The sequence below is a fragment of the Notamacropus eugenii genome, chromosome 1, assembly GCF_028372415.1.
Source record: "Notamacropus eugenii isolate mMacEug1 chromosome 1, mMacEug1.pri_v2, whole genome shotgun sequence".
Classification (NCBI taxonomy): Eukaryota; Metazoa; Chordata; class Mammalia; order Diprotodontia; family Macropodidae; genus Notamacropus; species Notamacropus eugenii.
In genome coordinates this window covers 182,588,220-182,612,300 of record NC_092872.1, presented here as the reverse complement: position 1 = coordinate 182,612,300, position 24,081 = coordinate 182,588,220, and the positions used below count along the sequence as shown (strand labels likewise).

The following is a 24,081-nucleotide window of genomic DNA, read 5'->3' as shown; positions in this document are numbered from 1 at the left end:
ATTTCCTTGCTGAAATATTATGTTCAATTTTGCTGGGTCATTGATCCTTGGTTTGTAGTCCCAACTCCTTTGCATTATGGTGCCAGAAGGACAGAACTTGCACATCAAGGAGCATAAATCAGGATCATAGAAGTCTCCTCAAGAATGAGAAAGGCGAATGTGAGGTGTTAGATTGCACCATATACACAATTAAGAAGCATGACCTAAAACCCCAGTATGCTATATGAAAGCAAATCTATCATAGTTGATCACTGGTACAATATTGCTTAGGGTTCATCTCCAATTGTCTTGATCTATATCTTGCCACTGGACCAAGATGGTTCTGGAGGAGAAAGTGAGGCTGGTAACTTTGCACAACTTTCCCTCATTTAAATCCAATTCACTTGCAAGTCATGACATCATCTTCCTGATGTCATGATTCTCTTCAAGAATGAAGGACAGATGACAGCAGCAACAATATTGTGCAATGACTTCCTGGTCCTGCTCACTTCACTCTCTATGAATTTTTACAGGTATGCTAAGGTTTTTATTTTATCAAGTTCAGAGAGGGGGTGGTTGAAGTTCCCCACTAGTATAGTTTTGCTGTCTATTTCCTCCTGTAACTCCCTTAACTTCTCCTCTAAAAATTTGGATGCTATACCACTTGGAGCATATATGTTTAGTAATGATATTGCTTCATTGTCTATGGTGCCTTTTAGTAGAATATAGTTTCCTTTCTTACCTCTTTTGATTAGATCTATTTCTGCTTTTGCTTTGTCTGAGATTAGGATTTCTACCTCTTCTTTTTTTTACATCAGCTGAAGCACAATATATTCTGCTCCAACCTTTTACTTTTACCCTGTGTGTATCCCCCTGTTTCAAATGTGTTTCTTGTAAACAACATATTGTTGGATTATGGTTTTTAATTCATTCTGCTATCCATCTGCATTTTATGGGAGAGGTTATCCCATTCACATTCATGGTTATAATTACTATCTGTGTCATTCCCTCCATCCTCTTTCCCCACATTTATGCTTTCATTCTCCCTTCCCCTCCACAATAGAGTTTTAATTTTTGACCACCTCCTCCCTCAGTCTTCCCTCCCTTGTTTCAGCCCCCCTCCCTTTTACTCACCTTTTCCCTTACCACTTTTTCCCTTTCTTTTATTCTCTCCTCCTTTTTCTTTTCCCTTTCCCCTCCTACTGACTATAGAACTAGTTGTATTTCTATACGTAACTGAGTTTGTTGTTCCCTCCTGGAACCGAATCAGGTGAAAGTAAATCTCAAACAATGCTCATCTTCCTTCCCTCTTTCCCTCTACTGTAATATATTTTTGTGCCTCTTCCTATGATGTAATTTACCTTTTTCTGCCTCCTCCTTTTCACATCTCCTGTTACAATCCCTTTGCACCCTTAAATTACATTTTTGTCATCACATCATTTAATCTATACCCACTCCCTCTACCTATGTGTATCCCTTTTTATATATCATAATATACAATTCTCAAGATTAACAAATATAATCTTCCCTTATAGGGATGTAAACAGTTTGCTCATATTGGATAACAAGGTTTTACCCCTGTTTACCTTTTTATGCCTCACTTGAGACTTGTGTTTGAAGATTGAATTTTCTATTGAGCTTTGGCCTTTTCATCAGAAAGGTCTAGAAATCCTTTATTTCATTGAATGTCTATCTCCTTGCTGAAATATTATGCTCAATTTTGCAGGGTAATTGATCCTTGGTTGTAGTCCCAACTCCTTTGCATTATGGACTATCATATTCCAATCCCTTTGACCTTTTAATGTAGAAGCTGCAAGGTTCTGTGTGATCCTGAACTGTAGCTCCTCGATATTTGAATTGTTTCTTTCTGGCTGCCTACAGTATTTTCTCATTCACTTGATAGTTCTGGAATTTGGAAACGATATTCCTTGGTGATTTTAATTTGGGATCCCTTTTGGGAGGTGAACAGTGGATTCTTTCAATAACTATTTTGCCCTCTGGATCTAGTACTCCTGGGCAATTTTCCTTGATGATTTCTTGGAAGATATTATCCAGGCTCTTTTTTCATTATGGCTTTTGGGTAGGCCAATGATTTCTTTCCTGGATCTATTTTCCAAGTCAGTTGTTTTTCCAATTAGATATTTTACATTTTCTTCTACTTTTTCATTCTTTAGACTCTGTTTCACTGATTCTTGATGTCTCATAGAGTCATTAGTTTCTACTTGCCCAACTCCAATTTTTATGAAATTGTTTTCTTCAGTTAACTTTTGCATCTCCTTTTCCATCTGACCAATTGTTCCTTTTAAGGAGTTATTTTCTCCAGTTAGTTTTGGTACTTCTTTTTCCATTTGTCCAATTTTTCTAGTTAGGTTTTGGGCTTCTTTTTCCATTAGTCTACTTTTCCTTTTAAATTCTTCAGTAATTTCTTTTTCCATATTTTTAAAATCATTGGCCAGTGTTTCCTCTATTTCCCTAATTTGGATTTTCAAATCCATTTTGAGCTCTTCCAAGAATGGCCTTTGGGCTTGAGACCAATTCATATTGCCTTCTGAAGTCTCAGATGGGAGTACAGTCTCAATGCTGCCCTTTTTGGTATTTGTGTTTTGGTCCTTGTCTCCATAGAAAGATTCTATGGTCTTATCTTTTCTGATTTGCTTGATTGCCCTTTTCCTAGCTTTTACAGTGGATCTCTGCTTCTGGGGTACAGGGGACTCTGTCCCACCATTCTTGTGTTTAGAACTTGAGACTTTGTGTATTTTCTAGTTCTTTCAGCTAGAGGCTAGAATGCTGCAGCTTACCTGGTGCTGAGCTGGTTGATGTGCCAAAGCAGAGGACAGATGAAGTCAGAGTTTCCTCAGTGTTACCCTGGAGCTAACTGCGTTAAGTGTTGGGGAGGGGGGACCTAACCACAGTAGATCTCCTCTCCTGAGCACAGGCAGGTTCAATGTTTGGTGAGTTAGTGTTTGTACTACTGTCTTCCCTATTCCCCTGGCTGTGCTGAGACACACCTGGGGTCATGGTGTTGATGATTGCGGGCTCCATCTTCCTGGGGATCAGGATCTCCTCCTAGTTTGCTGACATGGGGTTCTCTGAGACAGCTCCAGTCCTGCACTGGTCCCCTTCAGCCACAGCAAGAGGGACCCCTTTTGCAATTTTCCTAGCCTTAAGGGGTAAGAGACCGTTTGCCCCTTCTGCTGATTCCACTGTTCCAGGATTTTTCCAGGGGAAATATTTTCTGGATTTTTCAAGGTCAACAAGGGTAGAGCATTTACCAGTGACTCCACCATCTTGACTCCCAGAAATTCAAATTGGTGCCTTACAGACATTTAATCTGTAGATTGATAGTCTCAGGAGCAGCTGCTGCAGTTACCTGGGGCTCCCACTCTCTCTCACTCAGTTCCACTGGACTCCTATCCTGGACTGATATGCCCAAGATTCCAGTGTGGCCATTGCCTCAGACTGCCTGGAGCTTCCCACTCAGCTCTGTCATGGCAGCTACCATGTTGGTACAGCCTGTGCACTATGCATTCCAGCCCCATGCAACAGATCTTTCCCTTGAACCTTCCAGTCTGTCCTGGGCTGGAAATCAGCCACAGTCTGTTTCCTGTTGGATTCTGCCACTCCAAAATCTGTTCAGATTCTCTTTTTAGAGGTATCTGAAGGAGTTTGTCTTAGAGCTTAGGTGAGTAGTTGCTCTCACTCTGCCATCTTCTGCCAAGGTTTTTCTAAAACCATTTCCCTCACCATTTCTTATAGCACAGTAGTATTCCTCATAATCATAGACCACAACTTGATTAGTCATCCCCTAGTTGATAGGTATCCCATCAATTTTCAATTCTTTGCTACCACCAAAAGAGCTGCTATAAATACCCTTTTTCATATGTGTGTGTTTGTGTTGTGTGTGTGTGTGTGTGTGTCTGCTTTTCCCTCTTTTGTTGATTTCCTTGGGAACAGATCTAGTAGTAGTTTTGGCATAGTTTCAAATTGTTTTCCAGAGTGGCTAGACCAGTTGAGAAGTCCACTAACAGCACATCAGTGTTCCTACTATTCCATTCATCTAGCATTTATCATTCTCCTTTTCTGTCATATTAACCTATATGATGTTCATTTCTCTAATTGGTATTGAGGGGCATCTAGGTGGTGCAGTGGATAGAGTACTTGGCCTAGAGTCAGGAAAATCTGAGTTCAAATCTATCCTCAGGTACTTGCTAGTTGTGTGACTCTGAGAAAGTCTCTTAATCCTTATTTGTCTCAGTTTCTCATTTATAAAATGGGGATACACTGGAGAAAGAAATGACAAAAAATTCCAATATCTTTGCCAAGAAAATGCCTTACTCAAAAATCCATGAGGTCGTGTAGTGTACAATATGAGTGAATGACTGAGTAATAATAGCAATAATCAGTATTGATTTAGAGCATTTTTTCATTTGCCTACAGGTAGCTTTGATTTCTTCTAAAAATTGCCTGATCACTGCTTTCAACCATTCATCAGTTGGGCAAGGGCTCTTATTTTCATAAATTTGAAACAGTTTACCATGTATTTGAGAAACAAAGATTCTGTCAGAGAAACTTGCTATAAATTCTCCTTCCCCAATTTTCTGCTTTCCTTCTAATCTTGGTAGCTGTTTTTGTTTCTGTAAAACTTTTTAAAAATTTAATGTAATTAATTAATCCAATTAATCACCCATGATCCTCCCTATCTCTTGTTTGGTCATAAATTCTTCCTTTATTCATACATCTGACAGGTAAAAATTTTCATGAACCTCTAACTTGCTTATGATATCATCCTTTATGTCTAAATCATGCATCCATTTTGACCTTCTCTTGGTATATAGTGTGATTTGTTGGTCTATACTTAGTTTCTGCCCACCTGCTTTCCAATTTTCCCAGCAATTTTTGTCAAATAGTCAGTTCTTGTCCAATATCTTGGATCTTTGGATTTATCAAACTCTAGATTCCTATATTTACTACTATGTATTGCTACTATGTATTTAGTACCTAGTCTTTTGCACTGATATGCCATTCTATTTGTTAGCCAATACCAGATTGTTTTGATGATTACCATTTTGTAATATAGTTTGAAATTTGGTACCTACCTTCACATTTTCCCCACCAATTCCTTTGATGTTCTTGACCTCTTATTCTTCTTTTTTCTAGCTCCATAAAATAATTCTTGGATAGTTTGATTGATATGACACTAATTAATTCTAGTAGAACTGTCATTTTTATTATATTGTCCCCACCTACTTACAAACAATTAACATTTCTTTTATTGTTTACATTTGTTTTTATTTGCGTGAAAAATGCTTTTTATTTGCTTTCATATAGTCCCTGGGTTTATCTTGATAGACAGACTCCCAATTACTGTATATTGTCTGCAATTATTTTAAGTGGAATTTCTTTTTCTAACTCTTTCAGCTTGGTTTTTTTGCTAATATTTAGAAAGGGTGATGATATATGTAGGTTCATTTTCTATTCTGCAAAGTTGCTAAAGTTCATTTTTCCAACAAGTCTTTTAGTTGAGTCTCGAAGTATACCATCCTATAGTCTGCAAATAATGATAGTTTTGTTTTCTCCCGCTTATTTTTATTCCTTCAATTTATTGTCTTATTGATATAATTAGCATTTCTGGTTCAATATTGAATAGTAATAGATATCTTTGATTCACCCCTGTTCTTACTGAAGAAGCTAGTTGATCCCTATTACTCTTGGTTTTAGATAGATAGTACTCATCATTTTAAGAGAATTCCCATTTATTCCTATGGTTTCTAGTGTTCCTAATAGGAATGAGTATTTTATTTTGTTAAAAGCTTTTTATTCATGAATTATTATATGATTGTTGTTGGTTTTGTTATTGATATGGTCAATTATACTTCAAGTTTTCTTACTATTGAACCAGCCCTGATTCTAGATATAATCCTACATGGTCATAGTCTATGATCCTTGTGATAATTGCTGTAATCTCCTTCCTAGTATTTTACTTTAAAATTTTGCAACAATGTTCATTAGGGAAATTGGCTATAGTTTTCTTGCTCTTTTTGCTCTTCCTGGTTTAGGTATCAAAACCATGTTTGTATCATAGAAGGAATTCGGTAGGACTCCTTTAACTATTTTCCCAAACAGTTTATATAGTATTGGAATTGATTTGCTTTAAATGTTTGGTACAACTCATTTCTAAATCCATCTGTTCCTGGGTTTTTTTTCTTGAGGAATTCCTTTTTCTAAGGTAGGGTTATTTAGGTATTCTCTTTCCTCCTCTGTTAATCTGGGCAATTTATATTTTTCTAAATATTCATTCATTTCACCTAGATTGTCAGATTTATTGGCAGAGAATTGGGCATTATATCTCCTAATAATTGCTTTGATTTCATCTTCATTCATCCTTTTCATTTTTTATTGGTCTCTTGATTTGCTTCTTTCTTGTAAAAAAAATAAAATTAACCAATGGTTCATCTATTTTACTGCATTTTTTTATTAAAAATTCCTAGTTTTATTCATTAGTTCAATGGGTTTAAAAAAAAAAATTTTCAGTTTTCAAAATTTCTCTTGGTTTCCTGGATTTCTATTTGGCATTTGCTGCGTATTTTAAATATATTACTTTTCTTTCTTTCTTCTTGATCTTTTCTTTCTCTTTTTTATTTATATGAGCCATTTAGAGATTTAAAAAATTTCCCTTACTGCTGTTTTGGCTGCATCCCACAAATTTGGATATGTTTTCTCACCGTTGTCACTGTTCTCACTGTTGATTGTTTCTGTGGTTTGTTCCCTGACCCACTTATTTTTTGGACCGGATTATTTAGTTTCTCATTGATTTTTAATAAAACCTTTTCAAGGTCATTTAGTGAATGTAATTTTTATTGCATTATGGCCTTAAAAGAATGCACTTAATATGCCTGCTCTTCTGCATTTTTTGAGGTTTTTATTCCTCAATACATTGTCAATGTTCTGGAGGTGTCATGTATAACTGAGAAAAAATATATACTCTTTACTATTTCCAATCAATTTTCGCCAGTGGGTGATCATATCTAACATTTGTAAAATTTGATTTGTCTCCGTAACATCTTTCTTATTTATTAATTTCTCATTATATTCACCTATTTCTGGTTCCTGTATTAGTGTAATTATATTGTGTTTCCTCCTATAACTCATTTAACTTTTCTTTTAAGAATTTGGATGCCATTTGATACATATATGTTTAGTATTGATATTACTTTATTGTGCATGGTACCTTTAGCAAAATGCAGTTTCTCTGCTTATTTCTTTTAATTAAATCTATTTCTGGTTTTACTTTGTCTAAGATTGTTACATCTGCCTTTGTTTAACCTCACCTGAAGCAAAAAGATTCTCCTCCAGCTCCTTATTTTAACTCTATGTGTGTCATTCTATTTCAGATCTGTTTCTTGTAAACAACATATTGTTGGATATTCATTTCTAATCCATTCTGCTATCCACTTCTGTTTTATTGGAATTCATTCATTCTCATTCACAGTTATGATTTTACCAGTTATTTCATTACATATTCTTTTCTTGATGATTGCATTATTTAACTTTATTTTCATTTCCACATCCCAGTGATTATGAACCTCTATTAAAACTACACAAATTCCATTCCCCATCCTCTAGGGCCAGTTCCATTCTCTTTAACCCTAACCACTCCAATGCCCCTTCTTTGGTGCTCTCTGAAATGCTTGATCCATTATGAAACTTGCTTTCATTTAAATCTTTTCCTTTCTTACTTGCTCTATCTTCTGGAACTCACTTAAACCTGATTCCTCCCTGATGACACAGAACCCCTAGTCATCCTCTTCTGTACCAACTTTACTTTCATGAATACCTCCCAAGTCGCTGGTCATGGTAGGAATATTGGAATGTTCTTTGCTCTTCAACTGCTACTTCAAAATTCTCCCTCTTCCACCATTATTTAATAACCTCTCCTCCTCTGAGGTCCATTCAATCCACATTTCAATCAAGATTCTGGCAATTGCTATCTACCGATTAGCAAGTCACTATACTCAATGAGTTCAGTGCCTAGCTCAAGCTCTTTCCTCACCAACTTCTGCTATCATGCTAGGGACCTTCAACACACACACACACACACACGCGCACACACACACACACACACACACACACACACACACACATATTCTCCCTCAAATACTCTAACTTCCCAGTTCTTCGATTTCTTATTTCTCATTACCTACTTTTCCACTCCATTCCAGCTACATATAGAGATGGTTATACCCTTGACATTTTGCCAACAAGAATTCCACTTCCAAATTCATGAGTGCTGAAATTTCCTTATTGGACTTTTATTGTTCCATCCTTCCCTCAGTCTTATGATTCCTAACTCTGTTTCTAGTCCTCATTCTGACCTCAATCTCTCTACCTCTCAGTTCTTTCCCAGGCTATCACTCCTGTACTTTTCTACACTCTCCTCCTTTCCCCATCTTGATGCCCTAGTGCATCAGTTCTACATTATTTTCTACTTTTGAATCCCTTGCTCCTTTACCTTACCTCTAACAATTTTTTGCCAAGCCCCAACCTTGGATTACTCTCATCATTCATTGAATTCATTCTTATTTATGTACTGCTCAATAAACCTGAAGAAAACATCAGACCATGCTGACTAGGTTTGCTACAAATTTGTTATGTAATCTCTACAATACCCTCATGGCATCAAGGCAATCCTTTTACATCTCCCTAATTGATTCATTTTCCCACTCACTGCAGCAGCTTTTCCAAACATTTTTATTCCTCTGCAAGCTTCCAATAGTTCCCCCTCCCATTTTTTAAGCTGAGAACTTTGCCTTATGACATTTTTTGTCCTGTGGTTACAGATGTAATTATTTTACATTTGGTGCATAATTCATCTTGTTAGTCACAGAACCCCCTCAGTGAAATTCTTAATAAGGATGGAGCATCACATGAAAGCTCAAGTAAATTCTCAGTTTTACATCTAAGACAGAGTTACCCAATTAGTTTTGCAGAATGTTAGAGTCAGAGAGGACCTTAAAGTTTTCAACCTAATGTTGTAAATTCAGAGGTTGAGACTTAGAAAAGGGAAATGATTTATGCAAAGATCTAACTAGTACAGAGGCAGAACTGGAATTTGTATTTCCAAATTTAGAGGATATTAATGTTTTCCATTATATTATATTACCTATAATATTCCTGTAACAGAGAAGAGGATAATGGCTCTCTCCTGTGTCTGAATGCTGCAATACTATAGACAATGTATGGATATTATCATTGTTTCTATGCAATAATGATAACAGTTCAGATACCTGAGCTTCTTCTGAACCCCCAAGGGCATAATCACAGATAGTAATTATTACATGACCCTTTGACAATTTTTCATGAAATAAAAATAATTCAGGATACATTGATGAATTTACAGAAACCAAAGGCCACTAGCATCAACTAACTAATTCTCTGATAGAATTTGGAATTCATATAACTTCAGTATGAAGTCTAGAAGGATTCTTTCTCCACAACAACACATAGGTCATGTGTTTATGCAACATGCAACCAGAGAGACAGGATAAAACTGGATGTTTAACAATGGTGATCTCAGGCTAAGAATTTTTTTAGATTTGAAGGTAAACTTGAACCAAAAAGAGTCAGAAGACAAGGGGTTGTGAGTATATCTGTAAGTAGATACTTGTGTTTTTTATTAGGAGGAAATTTAAGGCAGGAGAGGTAGAGATGGGTAGATCTCTCTAAAAGATAGATCTAGTGAGGGGAAAGTGTGTGGAGGAAGTTTTTGAAGTGAATTTGAAAACAGAACCATAACTAGGGTAGGGTAATCAGAGTTTCAAGGTGCTGAAATTGCGAGGATATGGACATGCTTCCTCCCTCACTCCAAGCAGCATATGCCAAGGGCCAGAGTTGCAGCCCTTGGAGGTAGGAAATATACCCTCTTTTGCCTGGCCTCAGGCTTGGTGATAGTATTTCTACGACAGGGTATATTTTCTACCCCCAAGGACTTTATATCTGGCCCCTAGTATATGTTGCCCCCATCTTCTCCAGAAGTAGCAATCTGGTGCACACTTATTTTCTCAGGAAATTGCTACTGAGATTGAGTTCTCTCCTCCATTTCTTAACTTCTTCCTCTTTTCCAAGGTGCAAAAATTCTAGAAGCAGTTATGTTTATAAGCCTATAATATATTTAGCAATCTTTACAAAGAGGGTTTTTAATGTTTTATTGAAGCCTAAAGGTCATTTTCGTCCCTTGCTTCATCCTACTGCACACTGTTGGAACTCAACAAATGAGCTCTATGTTTGCTGCGAAGAGGGTCATATTCTATTGATTAATGGAGAAAGTCTGCTTGTCACTATTCTGTCACCAACAGAAGGTAAGAAATGGCTTTGCTAAACCTTTTTAGACATACATATTTGAAAACCAGTTCTTAATACACCCAAAGCTTAGCACACTCCTTGACATATATTAGGTGGTTAATATGCTTGTTGACTTGACTTGTAGACTTTAAAGTTCAAATTTTTGTTCCTTGTATACTTGTGTCATATTCTTCCACTAAAGCAATAATAACAACACCAACAACACACTGTCTCATGTTAAATCTTGTCTTTAAATCTCTCTCTCAGACTCCGTGCAGGCATTTATCTCCTATGATCAGACACTTTTGATGAAGATAACCCCCTGCTGATGAGGAAGGGGGAGCACAGAGAAGTTCCCTGCCTTGACTCCATGAATGTGCCCTGTCCCCTCTCTAAGAGGGGACTGTCTAAGAGAAACAATGAAAAAGATGAAGAGAGAACTCAGGATCTGGGTTCTTTCTCCATAACTGGTTTTTTTCTCCACTTTTTTAACCCTTGCCCTTTTACAAAAGACACTCAGTCTCTCTCCTGTTTACTCCACAAAAGAATAGATGGAGAAAAGGCACTAACGGAATCCATACCAAATGGTAAAGATACTGTCTCTACTAGTCTTCATCAGATTTTCCTGACCTCTTCATATACAAATAGGGCATTTGAGGTCCAACTACCTATAGTTTCATCAAGTGTGAAGGGACTCAATTAATGAGCAGTCCTTTGTGTTACACAAATATTCTTTGATGTTACTATGTGTGTATGATGATTCTTAGAATATCATTCTCTGAAGAATATTTTAAGTGATTCAAAAGATAATGGTGGATATAAATATGCTACAGGAAATTACCAATGATGACTTGTGTGCAATAAATAGTGTAAAAAGAAATGTTCACACTGGGAGCTAGAGGTAGCAGATGGATAGCTGAAGTCCTGCACAGATGCATATCCAAAGGAAAGCCTTCAGCATACTGAATGGATTTATGGAAGAACAAAGACAAGAATCATGATGAGGACCTACAGATGAGTTGTGATATGAACCTTATGAAACAGAGAGAAACTCCTGTTCATCAATAGACATTTATTTAGGATACACCAAAAGCAAAGCATAGGAGAAACAAAGATAGGAATGCAAGGTCTTTCATGGACCTTGCTTTCTATTGTAGGGTGAACATCCACATAAATACATACAAACAAGATAACTTGAGGAAGGAAACAGGACAACAACTAGGGGTTGGAATGGAGAGTAGGGAAATCTGGATTATGAACCTGGAAGTTTATATTTTGTTCTACAGACCATGGAAGATTTTTGAGTAAGGAAGTGATGTGATCAGATTTATGTCATAGGAATATTATTTGTCAGTTTTGTGAAGGATAGATTGGAGAGAGGAAAGACTGGAATCAGAAACATTAACTAGGAGGCCATTGCAAGAGTTTAGGCAAGGTTATAAGGGTCTGAACTTGGACAGTGGCATGATGAATGGAAAGATTGTGCAGGTAGACTTGAAAAGATTTGGTAACTGACTTGATATCATGGTGAGAGAGAAGAAAGAGTCAAGAGTGAGTTTGAGGATGTAAACCTGAGTAAATGGAAGGATAGTGTTGATCTCAACAGAAACAAATAAGTTTAGAGGAAGAAGAAGAAGAAGAAGACAATAAACTCTGTTTTAGACATTTTGCAAGATGCCTATGGAACATCCAGATAGAGATGTCCAAATGTCAGTTGTTGATGCTAGGATGGAGTTTAGGTGAAATACTATAAAGATTTGGGAGTAAACTGGATAAAAATAATAACTGAGCCACAATCACTGATGAGATCACCAAGAGGGAGAATACACTGAGAAAAATAAAGTTAGCCTAGGATAGAACCTTGGTGGACACCTTCATTTAAGAACTAGGAAATAGATGGTTAATCAGCAAAGGAATCTGAGAAATAGCAGGCATGTAGATAGACAGAAAAGTAGGGGTGAACATGAAGGGTGATTGACAGCATCAAAGCTGCACTGAGATCATAGAGGGTAAGGACTGAAAAAAGTCTATGAGGCTTAGCAATTAAAAGACTCGTGACCCAAAGGGCAATGGTAAGATACATGTAGATCTTACTATTTTGTACCCAGTTATTTTTATGGTATCTCTCCCATTAGACTGTGACCTCCTTGAGAGCAAGGACTTTCATGTGCCTTTCTCTGTATCCTTAGCCCTTACCACAATTCCACATATTAGACACTTAACAAATGCTTACTGACTATTTAAATGACTGACTAGCCATGACATCTTTAAGAAGATGAAATGGACTGATTATGTATCAAGAGTAAAGGATAACATAAATAATTCAAGTGCCATTATGGAATCCATGAAATATAAAAGGAACCAGAAGAAGGTTATCTGATTTGAGCAAATTCTCAGTGGAAGACTAATGGAAAGACACAGACAATAATTACTCAAGATCAAAAGGCATGGGTAGATTGTGATATAACCTGGTTGAGGTTTAAACATAGGTTGCAACAGTATTACACAAGAGAATACTTCGTGAGGTCAAGTGCATTTTAAATAGAATCAACAAACTAGATGGAGAGCATCTGTAGCCTGAATCATTGTAGAGTTTCTGAAAAGGGTTCATATGGCATTTTAGAAAGTGTATGCGTGTGTGTGTGTGTGTGTGTGTGTGTGTGTGTGTGTGTGTATGATAGGAGAGGGAAACCTCCTACCCATGTACCTTTACAACATATAATCACTGTTTCCAAGACAAAGCAAGCTGTGGCAGCAGCAACTACATGGATCTCTTCCTATTGGTCCTTGCATTCAGTTTAGTTAGCTTCTCAGAACTCCCTCTTTACCATTTCCCTCAGTCTAACTTTACAACTGCTTCTGTTTGTCCTCCCAACCCATTGCTCCAGTCCACCTGCACTCAGATTATATCAATGTTTATTTTAAGAAGAAGTTTCAGGGTTGCTTATCTGTAGCATGAGCATCCCGAAAAACTGTCTTGGCAGTTGGACTAACCAGGTTAGGGAAAACCAGGGGATGTCAAACCAATCAGTGAGTTAGGGGATATCTACCCAATGCATGTGAAGATTTCTCCCAGCAGAATGGGTGGGTTAGAACAATTTGTTCTAATGACCATGATGGTGGCTAAAGTATGCACTGTGGAGAGCTGAGGTCTTGGTCACACATCAACACCACCACAGTCATCCACTGCATTCCAGGTCATTCCTAATCATCTCGCCTTTTTGTCATGCCGCTGGACTTTGATGACTGGAAGAGACAGTGAAGCTGATGACTTTTTATAACTCTGCCTCACTTAAATCCAATTCATGGACAAGTCAAGACATCGCTCATGTCACTATTTCTTTTTGAAAATGAAGGATGAACTTCTCTAACAACTGGGTACCTGAACTATGCTTTTGCATCTTCATAACCTCTAGACAAAAATGCTTCTGTTCACCCAGATGTGCAGTCCCTGAGTTCCAAGGCATAACTATCTTTCTGGCTGCTCCATTCTCAGTCAGCACCAGGATAATCTGAAGGATAAAACCATCTGAGAAACTGAGCTTTTGTCAGTTCACTAAGTTTTTCAGATTTCTGGCTCAAACCAGATTGTTTATGAAGCTATACCACCCAAAGTTTAAGACGATCCAAGTCATAGCACTTTTACAGAATCATTGATTGTCAGGATGCACTACTTACTGGGTGGCAATGTATTCTTGATGAACTCTTTGGAAGATTTAATTTGTAAACTCTGGGCAGGTTTTAGATGATCTTTTGCCAGTGCAAACTGATAGCCACTACTTCTATTATCCTTATCAAGGATGGCATTAGGGGCAGATATTGTAGCATAAGCAGTGTCTACCTGTCACCCAAATATCATCTGTGGCTCCAAGAAGCTACAGCTAGCACAGTGGCCACACCCTAGTAAACCATCTCAGCAGAAGGACTAAACCAGGTTGAGGGTAACTGACAAACATCAAACCCTTCAGTGAATTAAGCAGATGTTTACCACCAGCATGTGAAGACTTCTCCCAGCAGAATGGGTGGATGAGAACAACTTGTTCTAATAACCATTCTAATGACAGCAGATGCTACGAAGTGCTTAGAGCTTGGTCAAACATCAACAACACAAAGGTCATCCACTGTGTCCCAGGCCACTGCCAGATGTCCTGACTTTTGTCTTGTATTGGACTTTGATGACTTTGAAAGAGAGAGTGAAACTGACAACTTTATTCAACTCTGACTCACTTAAATCCAATTCACAGGCTACTCAGGATATCACTCATGTTGCCATAGCTTCTCTTCTAAAATGAAGGGCTCTGTCAAGTCAAAACTCCTGGATGCAGGGAAGTTCCCTCAAAGTAGTGATGGAGCTCACAGCCCAGCTGTAGCATGTTAAACAAGAAGGGAGAAAGGATGGATGCATGACTATCCTTATCCTCAGTACAAATTATCTGTATTGCTGAGCATCCTATGCCTTATCTTTTCACCCAGTTTAGTTGACTTTTCAAAAAATCTACATCATCTTCTTTTTGATAGATTTGTCCCTGACTGCTTTCCTATTGCTTCTGTTTATTTTCCCAGAGCATCCCACCAGAGCTTATTTTAACTATCAGCCTCATCTCTTATACCAACTAGGCAAACCAACTTGCTCTACATAGCCTAAAAGTTGCAATATGTTAGCATTAATTTATACTGAACATAGTAAACCTTTCCATGCCCTTCAGATTCAAATGTTCCCCTCTTGCTAAAATGTTGTATTTCCCTGAGGAGACAATTGAATTCTATTCCATAACCATTTATTAAATACTTCTTTTGTGCAAGAAAAGGGCAACTTGGCATGGAGGTCAGAGCTGGTTTCCTAGTAAAGAAGATCTACATTCAAGTCCTGCCTCTCTCATATACTGATTGTCTGACTTTGGGAAAATGATCTTCCCTCTCGATGTTTCAGACAACTTAAGACTTAAGTGGGTGTGGATTAGCAATAGGAGAGAGAAACAGTTCTTTTTAAGTATAAAGTACTATGCTGTGCATTATAATTGAGATTTTAAAATTTTTTCCCCATAAAGTATTTGAAGAGGTTTTACCTCCATGCAGGATGGTTTGTGAAGAGACCTTAGGAGAAGAAGGTAAGCATTTTAAAAAATAAAGCAAATTAATAGTATAGGATAAGTCTTTACTTACAATGACTTTTAATGTAAAGTATCTGATAAGCCTCCTTTAAGAGAAGTGTCTTTTCTGCAATGTGGAACCATCTTTGCGTGACTCAAGACCTTCTTCTCTAAAGGAAAAGTCTTGTTTCCAATAATAGATCTTTTAGGAATTTTTATTCCACTTAGCTCTGTGGTTTCTTGATAACCTATGGAAATGCTGTCAATAAGGATAGTCAGACAACTGGGCTGTTACTGAAGAAAGTTGAATAACTTTTTGAAAACATAACTCGGGCTCAGATTTTTGGGGAAAGGAAGTAAATCTTCCATGATTTATTTTGCCTAATTCCTCCTGATTAGTTTCCCTTTAGGACTTGTATATTTATAGTATGTAAATTTAAGATCAAAATCCATGTTCATAATTTTATATCACTTTGGAGATAGCTAAACCAACTGAGGTGCTGTTTATTTGAGTGAGGACATTCTTCATGGTCATAGCCACTATCTTAACCAAAACATTTCATAGTCATAAAATAATAGAATTTGATAGGTGGAAGGGATCTCCCTCATCAACCATCTAACCCAATGCATTACACCTGAAGCATCAATCATGCAGCCCATAACACTCCCCAGTGTGACTTGAACCAGATTAAAATGTAATTGGGAAATATCTAACAAATTAAATAAAAACACAATAAAACATAGATAATGCTAACACTTGATTTTCTAAGTCAGTATGCAACCTGTAGGCATCAGTTAGTTGTCCCCTTTCTATCTGAGCTTGACATTGAATTATACCTCTTACAAATGGCTGTGTGACCATGGGGAAATAATTTAAGCTCTCTGTTTCCTCGTCTGTAAAACGAGAATAATGATAATGCTTAAGAGTACTTACCTCACAGGATTGTTGTGATAATCAAATAATGTATGTAAAGAGCTTGGCAAAGTTTAAAGGACTACATAATTGTTGGTAATGATTATCAGCATTACTGTCATTCTCAGACTGAGCCAACCACAAAGTCAGAAATGCCTGGGATCAAGTCTGTTCTCTGATGTATTTACTGGCTGTGTTACACTCAGAAAGTCACTACCTTTCAGGGCCCTAGGCAACTCTCAAATATCACAGGTTGAGGATTTGCATGAGTAGAAGGAGTTTCCTCACTGGAATCTCCCTATACCGTGGATATCACAGGTCCCCGCAAATAAGCCTTCTTGTACAGATGTAGGCTAGGTTGTGAGGTTTAGGATCCAAAGCCCTCCTTGGCAAGCATTATGAATTTCCTGAGGGAAAAGCAGAAAAATGCCTTTGTGTCTGGCATATTGTACTATTTCTTCCTTGGCCAATTTCCTCCAAAGCCATCAGAATCCCAGTGCTGTTTTTTGGGGGGAATCTGTTTTTGTCCCCAAAAGACATCCTACTATGAATTACTTACCTACTTGCCCCAATCCTCTCAAATTATTTTAATCCTTGGGCAATGTAATAGCATTAGAATTTATTAATTAATTTTTCTGTAGCTCTGAAAATGTGCTCTTCACTTGCTTCATATGCACATTCCAGATCTTCTGCCTCTAAGTGCTTAGAACACAGAAGTCCACGTAGTCCATGTCTTTTGAATCATTTTTACAGTGATTGTTGATCAGCTCACTGAATGACTGACAGAGCTAGTACCTGAAAACTGTCCATGCTGAATGGTTTAAATTCAGGCCTGTCTCAAAGGTCTCTTAAGTTTCTTTCCTCCACCTTAAAGAAGCTATGGTTCTGTCATTTTTGTTACATTAAAAAATTAGGTAGAAAAGTTGGTGTTCATTGGTGGCTAATTTTAATTGCTGGCCAAAATAGAATCATAACTCACTTCACATGGCAAAGTGAATCGGTACTCTACTAGTTAGTGCAAGTATTATTTTATAGGTGAGGAAACTGAATCTCCGAAAGGTTAAATGATTTTTCAACTATACCATAACTAGTCAAGGGTTTTAGAACAAATTTTAACATAGGAGTGTCTGGAAAATAGGGCTATTTATGCATATTTAGAAAGTACTTTAGAAATGAAAAGACCTAACATGTGCTTCATAAATTTCATAACCCTGGATGAAAGTTTTTAGAGAAAAAGAAAAATGATGTAGCACTGATATAAAATTGGTCAATTCTACTTTAACATTTCTATGAACTAATACTTTGTTTTGTTTTCTCAAAAATGAAGAAAGCCTTTCTAAAACCAACAGAATCAGCACCATGGCAATTCATAAAGAAGGACTGTTTGTTTCTGGAAATGTAAGCTTTTTCTTCTCTAATATTTTCCACTTCTGTCATTTGTCTTTTAAGAGTGAAAGTTAATTTTTAAAAATCCAGTCTTCTTGGGGGCTAAGGTGAGAAAGGTGAAGGGAAATACAGAAAAGAAACCTCAGATGATCGCATTTTAAATGCAGCCCTAGAGAAATTTTCTTATGGATTTCTGCCAAAGCAACATAATTGCACATCTGTCATCCTTTAACGTTCTCAGGGCGTTGGATGTGGAAATTTCAGTAATTCTGCTATAGAGTTAGAGTGGGAAGGGGATCTGAGAGATCATCTAGTTCATTTGATAGGAAACAGGAATAAGATGGGGTATGACTTACCCAAAGTCACCTAGGTAGGTAGTAAATGCCAGAAACAGAATGTAAACCCAGTCATCTCTTGAGCTTGGTCTATTTCTGCATTTATTCCCAACTGCTGTGATAGGACTTTCCAATTTATAGCTGTAGAAATTGTTGCAAAAATGAAAAAGAACCAAACCATTTAGTACCAGAATTAGTGCCAGGCTTAATCTCTGACTGATCAGCAACCTGGGTTAGAATAGATTTACAGGGTCACATATTTTGTCTCTACTTGGGCCAGAACTCTTCTCTATTCCTTAGCCACAGATTATAACTATAACCCAGCAAGAGTCAACCCTTTGGCACACATACACACGCACACACACATGCACACGCACACGCACACATGCACACACACACATAAATATGAAGGAATAAATCAAAAGAAAAGTAGGCATCGCCTCCATTTGGTGCTTTAAAAAACAAAAACACAACTTTTGAAGACTTAGCCTATACATTCTTTTGCCAAAAAAAAAAAAAAGTAGCTTGGAGAAGCTCTGCTTCTCCCCTTTGCAGGCTGTTTTAATAATGTAGTTCCTCCTTCAAAGCTGCCATTTCAACCTCCTTATAAAATAAAGAGTGACAGCTAAGGGGAAAGTTGTCATACAGTGATTTGTTTTAGGCCCATGTCTTCTGAGACAGCCTTAAATTCAAAAACCTTAAATTAGTATGATGTTAACCTCAAGAGGGTCTAATTAAGGCAATATAGATTAATTGTCCAACTCCAGTTTAACTATTGGAAAAACAGCTTCAAAATCTTCTGTAGGTCAATCAGCAGCATTATCTTTATATGCCAAAAGTCAATTAAATTCATCTAAATCTGTCCATAGTATTTATTTATGATTTACTATATGCTCAGCTCTGTGAAGAAATATTGGGCCCTTAAGGAACATGGGGAGACAAAACTAGAACTTCCCAAATATTAGTACAAAACAATAGAGGTAATGTGAGTACAAATAAGACATCTCTATAAGACAGGGAAGAAAATAAAATTCAATTATTTTAAAGCAAATATATTATATATAATTAGAAGTCTTGTACAGACAAAAAATAAAATAGGAATTCAGAGAACAGAAAGATCAATATAGACTGGGAGATTTGAGGAAAGCTTTCTGGAGGGGATGAGAAGTAAGCTGAATTAATCCTTCAGAAATGGATAGAATTTGGTTAAGGTGGGAAGGAAGGTTGCACCTCCTGAAACGGATTGTGATTACAGCCAAGCCCTTGGCTTGACTAAGTTAGTAGGGAAAGTTCATTATGCAAGGATGCCCTTATTTTCTTATTTTTTTATACCTAGGAAGGCATTTTGCGTTCTATTGCTATCAAGGAAACCAGCTACACTGTAAAGGACCACATCAATTTACAAGCCTCTGTGAAGAATATTCTATTTTCTCCTGATTACACACGAATACTACTCCAAACAGAAAATGTACGTCAAATGATGAATTCCTGTCATAAAATGCTAACATCATGTATCATGGAACATGTTCTTTTGAAGTACTTATTATAATCATATGTGAATATGTGAAGGATCTATTAATTTATTCATTTAGATAATTCCCAGGTTAGGAAATCCCTCCACTAAGGCAGATTATAACCCATCTATGACTAGATTAGTTCTCTGGGTTTGTCCAAAGAACTGAGAGTTTCGGCCATTTACCAGTTTCACATAGTTCATAGATGTCAGTAAGAGGATTTGAACTTAGGTCTTCTTGACTCCAAAGTCAGCACTCTATGCCTCATGTCATATGAATGGAGGCTGGAGAGCCAGGGACCTTCTCTTCCTTCTCCCTTCCCCTTTTAGCTTTCTTTTGTGTATAATTTTCCTTAATTAGGTTGTTAGCTCCTTACAACTTTTTTTGCATCTCCAGGGCTTACGGCAGTACCTAGCACATAACTGGCACTTAAATGTTTGTTGACTGACTGACGTCACGCTGCCTGTCTCTCATTATACTTTACCAATATCACGTGTTCGTTCTCCCAGGCTGATATCAATGTTCTTGGGTCACTTTTGTATGCAAGCTTGATTCCATAGTCATTTCCACGCTTGTTCCTTTTATCTTCCATTGTTTTTACTTTACTAATCAAAGCCCTGGCTCACCCTCAACATTTACCTTCTTTTTTCAAGCTGCTGAGTGCAGCCACAGGAAGTCACAAAACCACGCGTATAGGAACAACCATGTTTTCTTATCTCCACTGGGTCTACTCTAATGCACAAAAATCCTTTCATTCATCTTTAAGGGACTCCTTTTTTACATTCCCCATGGCTGTTCAAAATCTTCTTTCTCTTCAAACCCCAAGTCCATCGTTTTTTACTCCTAGCAGTTGAATTGACCTTCTGCCCTATGGAGAAAACCGAGGCTGTTCATCTGAATTCCATGCTTCTTTTTCTCCTCATCCATCTTTTGTTCCTGTCTTTGAGAGGATAAGGTAGCTTTCCTCCTTGCCAGGATAATCTCTCCACTTTGCCTTGATCTCTTCTCTTCAAGGATCTTGTTTTGCTAATCAATTTTTTGTTGGAATCACCTACAGCCATGCTGAGACCTCCACTATCTGAATATCAATTTGACAACTATATGGAGGATGGATTGGAAAGGGACAGACTTGGAGCAGAGACGCCAATTAGGAAACTACTGTAATAGTTTAGGTGAGAAATTATGAAGGCCTGAAGTAGGATGATGGCTGAGAAAGATGAAAGAATAGGACAGGTGCGAGATATATTGTGGAGGTAAAACTGACAATAGTTAATGGAGGTGAAGGAGAGGAAAGAGTTGAGGATGATCTGAGGATGTATAAACCTGAGTGACTAGAAGGATGGTGGTATCCTTCACAGAAATAGGAAAATTTTGAAGAGGAGAGGATTTGGGGAAATAGATAAGTTCTCTTTTGAACATATTCAGTTTTAGATGCCTACAGGTCATCCAATTAAAGACATCTAAAAGGTAGTTGGTAATGTGGGACTGTAGTTCAATAGAGATTCAGGCTGAATACGAAGATTGGACCATTAGATCACAATTAAATCGGTGGAAGTCAACGGGATCACCAAGAAGGATGTTTAAGAGAAGACCCAGGACAGAGCCCTAACCTTAACTTCTGATCTAACTTTATATTGAATCATAGATATAGACTTAGAAACGGAATGCCAAAGCCATCAGTTGTAGCCTGAGTCTGGCTCAAAACATGTCCTGGTAGTTTAGTTTCCATACTGGAACAATGTGAGATATGCATGCATTATTTAACAGTGAACAAAAAAAAAGCTTTACGCAGCCAAAACAGTAACAAGGATTATGCAACAAGGATAGGCACTGAAGATACCTCAAACTGATTTAGCTGAGCAAAAGCTCCCTTGTCAAGTATCAGAGTATCCCTGGAATTTTGTGGCAGCTCCATACTCAAGCACTGAGAAACAACAGTCTGAGTCTTTAGTTTCCTGAGTCACACAAGCCTCAAAGTAAATCTAAGTACCTTTTAAGGAAGAATTAGACCTGTAGGGAGAGGGGTTAGGATATTGCTCCTTCCCTACCATCCATTCCATTCAGCTGAATTCCAAGGTGATGAAGTGACTTGCTCAGATACCACAAAGGTGGCTATTGTTTTCTCTCTACGACTCATAACTCTGATATCTTTCTTTTTGAACACAAACTTCCATCCTTCAGTATTTCCTCTGCCTTACTCCTACAGGTATTCTTCATTTTCACTTAGACTTTCAAGAGTTCTTATCCTTTCTCTCTCAGTCTATCACTTCTGTTTGGGCCTCATTTTCCTCCTTTTACAATCTTGACCCCATAGTTAACTGGTTAAGTTATATACTACCTTGCTCTTGAGTGCCATGTGCTCCTGTCTTATTATCATTTGTGTCTTGTCAAACCCCAACCCTCACTTACACCCTCTATCATTTCACCTTCTCTGCACCTACTCATGTGCTGCCGAGCACGTCTGGAGGAATGTCATAACCATGCTGGTAGGATCCACTACAAACATGTTATTTAATCTCATCAAGACCCTCATGGTTGTACAACAATTCTTTTATTTATTCCTAATCACCTCTTGCCTGCACTGACAATGGATATATAATGCATAAGTTGTAGTAGTAGATCCTATGATCAATTTCTCTGTTCTAGGATGAACATACAGCTGACATTTGTGCAGTCTTTTGGCTCCCATCTATTATTAACATTGTTCTTACTTTAAATGTTCTGGAAAAATTCTTTAAATGAACCCAGAGTCAGACTCAAGTCCAAATCATCCATAGACACTTCCTACATATGTGACTTTTGGCAAGTCAATTAACTTTTGCCTCAGTTTCTTCAACTGTGAAATCATATTGCCTGCCTCAGGGTTGTTGAGGGACTCAAACGAGATAATTGTGTAAAGCTGTTATTAGTATGGTGCCTGTCACTGTTAGATCCTTATTCCCTGCCCTTGACTACACTGGTTGTTCCAAATCTTTTACAGCCTCTTCCACCTTGTCTCTCAGCAGAGGGTCTCACCTTTTACTTGCAAACAGAAGCCATCTGTTATGGACTGTCTCTTTCTCTTATTCTATACCTCAAAGCTGCTCAATCTTATCTCCCATTCTTTCGTCCTTTGCTCTAGTTTCTAATGAAGAGGCATCCCCTCTCCTTGCTCAGGCCAACACTCTATTTGTGTTCTTGATCTCAGACTCTTTGGACTTCTCCATGAATTTGTTCCTGCAATCAGTGCCCCTCTTTCTCTCTTCTTAAACCTCTGCCTATCTATGGTCTCCTTCCCTGATGCCTATAAATACATCCCAGGTCTTCCCCATACTTAAAAACCTTCATTGGACTCTCCAGCTGTTATTATAGCCAGCTTTCATAGCCAGCCTCCTGGAGAAAGCCATCAACTCCCTTATGCTTCTTGTCTGCATTTCCTTTCCTCCCGTTCACTTATTTTTTTGTGAGTAAACATTTTAGTAATAGCTTTAATAATAAAAGCAGTCACAAAACAGATGGCATTCTCCTTGGTGGCACCAAATACCAAACATTACTATTTATAAATGTTTAATTCCAAAACCAGAAGAAAAAAGAAAAAATACATCTAGGAATGAAATCTCAAATAGTATAACATTTATTATAACTAATACATAAACTTCTCCTTAAAACTAGTCACTATTAAGCCTAATTCGGATTTCATTCAAGTAATAAAACAAGTAATAATGATCATAAAATTACAACAACAAATGTGATGTTAAAAAATTAAGATGAGAAATAAACCTTGGTAACATTATTATTATGAGTTCTCGAAGAGTATTAGGGGAAAAAAAGATCCCAGGATGAAATTCCCACAATGGAACTTGATTAAAATCTCTAAGGCAGATTTATGCCTGATTTCATAATGATTCTGCACTTAGAATGGTGGTTATGAAATAGCTCCTGCTTAAGCCCCTAGTTATAGAGAGCAAAGCTCTCTAAGGATGAACTGGGGATTTACCTCTCTGTCCTGTACTAGGCGGTAGCTAGGTGGCGCCATAGAACACAGAGCACCAGGCCTGAAGTCAGGAAGACTCAAATCTGACTTCAGACACTAAGGGTGAGAGCTCCGACAAGTCATTTAAACTTGTTTGCCTCAGTTTCCTCCTCTGTAAAATGAGTTGAAGAAGGAAATGGTAAACCACTCCAGTATCTTTGCCAAGAAAATTCCAAGTGGGGTCACAAAGAGTCGGATACGACTGAAAAGTGACTGAACAATCACCTGTTGTACTAGGAAGGTTCTCTCTCTCTCACTCTCTTCTGTGTGGTTCTTATTGGGCCCTGATGTGACAAACAGAACCAGAAATATAAGGACAGGGTTGACCACAGGTGCTGAAGAAAAGTTATGAATAAAATATACTTATGAAAAATGTTTATGAAAAACATTGATGAAAAAGATAAAATCTGGCAAATGTTTTGTTAACAAAGCAAATTTAAGGAAGGAACAAATGGAAATAAGGCTGTGGTAGGGCAAAGCCCCAAGCTGTTTCTCTCTCTCCGAGGGATTGTTT

General features: G+C 37.5%; 1 protein-coding gene and 1 long non-coding RNA gene across 7 annotated transcripts in view; one reads left to right on the top strand and one right to left on the bottom strand.

The window, feature by feature from the left end:
- LOC140512388 (uncharacterized) overlaps window positions 1-24,081 on the bottom strand; it is a 209,785-nt gene that overhangs the window by 30,622 nt on the left and 155,082 nt on the right. The gene's annotated exons all lie outside the window — the stretch shown is intronic.
- The window catches only part of LOC140512357 (cilia- and flagella-associated protein 43-like), a 193,199-nt gene that overhangs the window by 29,201 nt on the left and 139,917 nt on the right, over window positions 1-24,081 (top strand). For all 4 annotated transcript variants that reach the window (XM_072621506.1, XM_072621508.1, XM_072621516.1 and 1 more), the window contains 4 exons: window positions 10,190-10,334; window positions 15,366-15,425; window positions 17,648-17,718; window positions 19,378-19,509. In XM_072621506.1, the coding sequence (XP_072477607.1) occupies window positions 10,190-10,334; window positions 15,366-15,425; window positions 17,648-17,718; window positions 19,378-19,509 (408 nt within the window). The remainder of the gene's footprint in view (window positions 1-10,189; window positions 10,335-15,365; window positions 15,426-17,647; window positions 17,719-19,377; window positions 19,510-24,081) is intronic.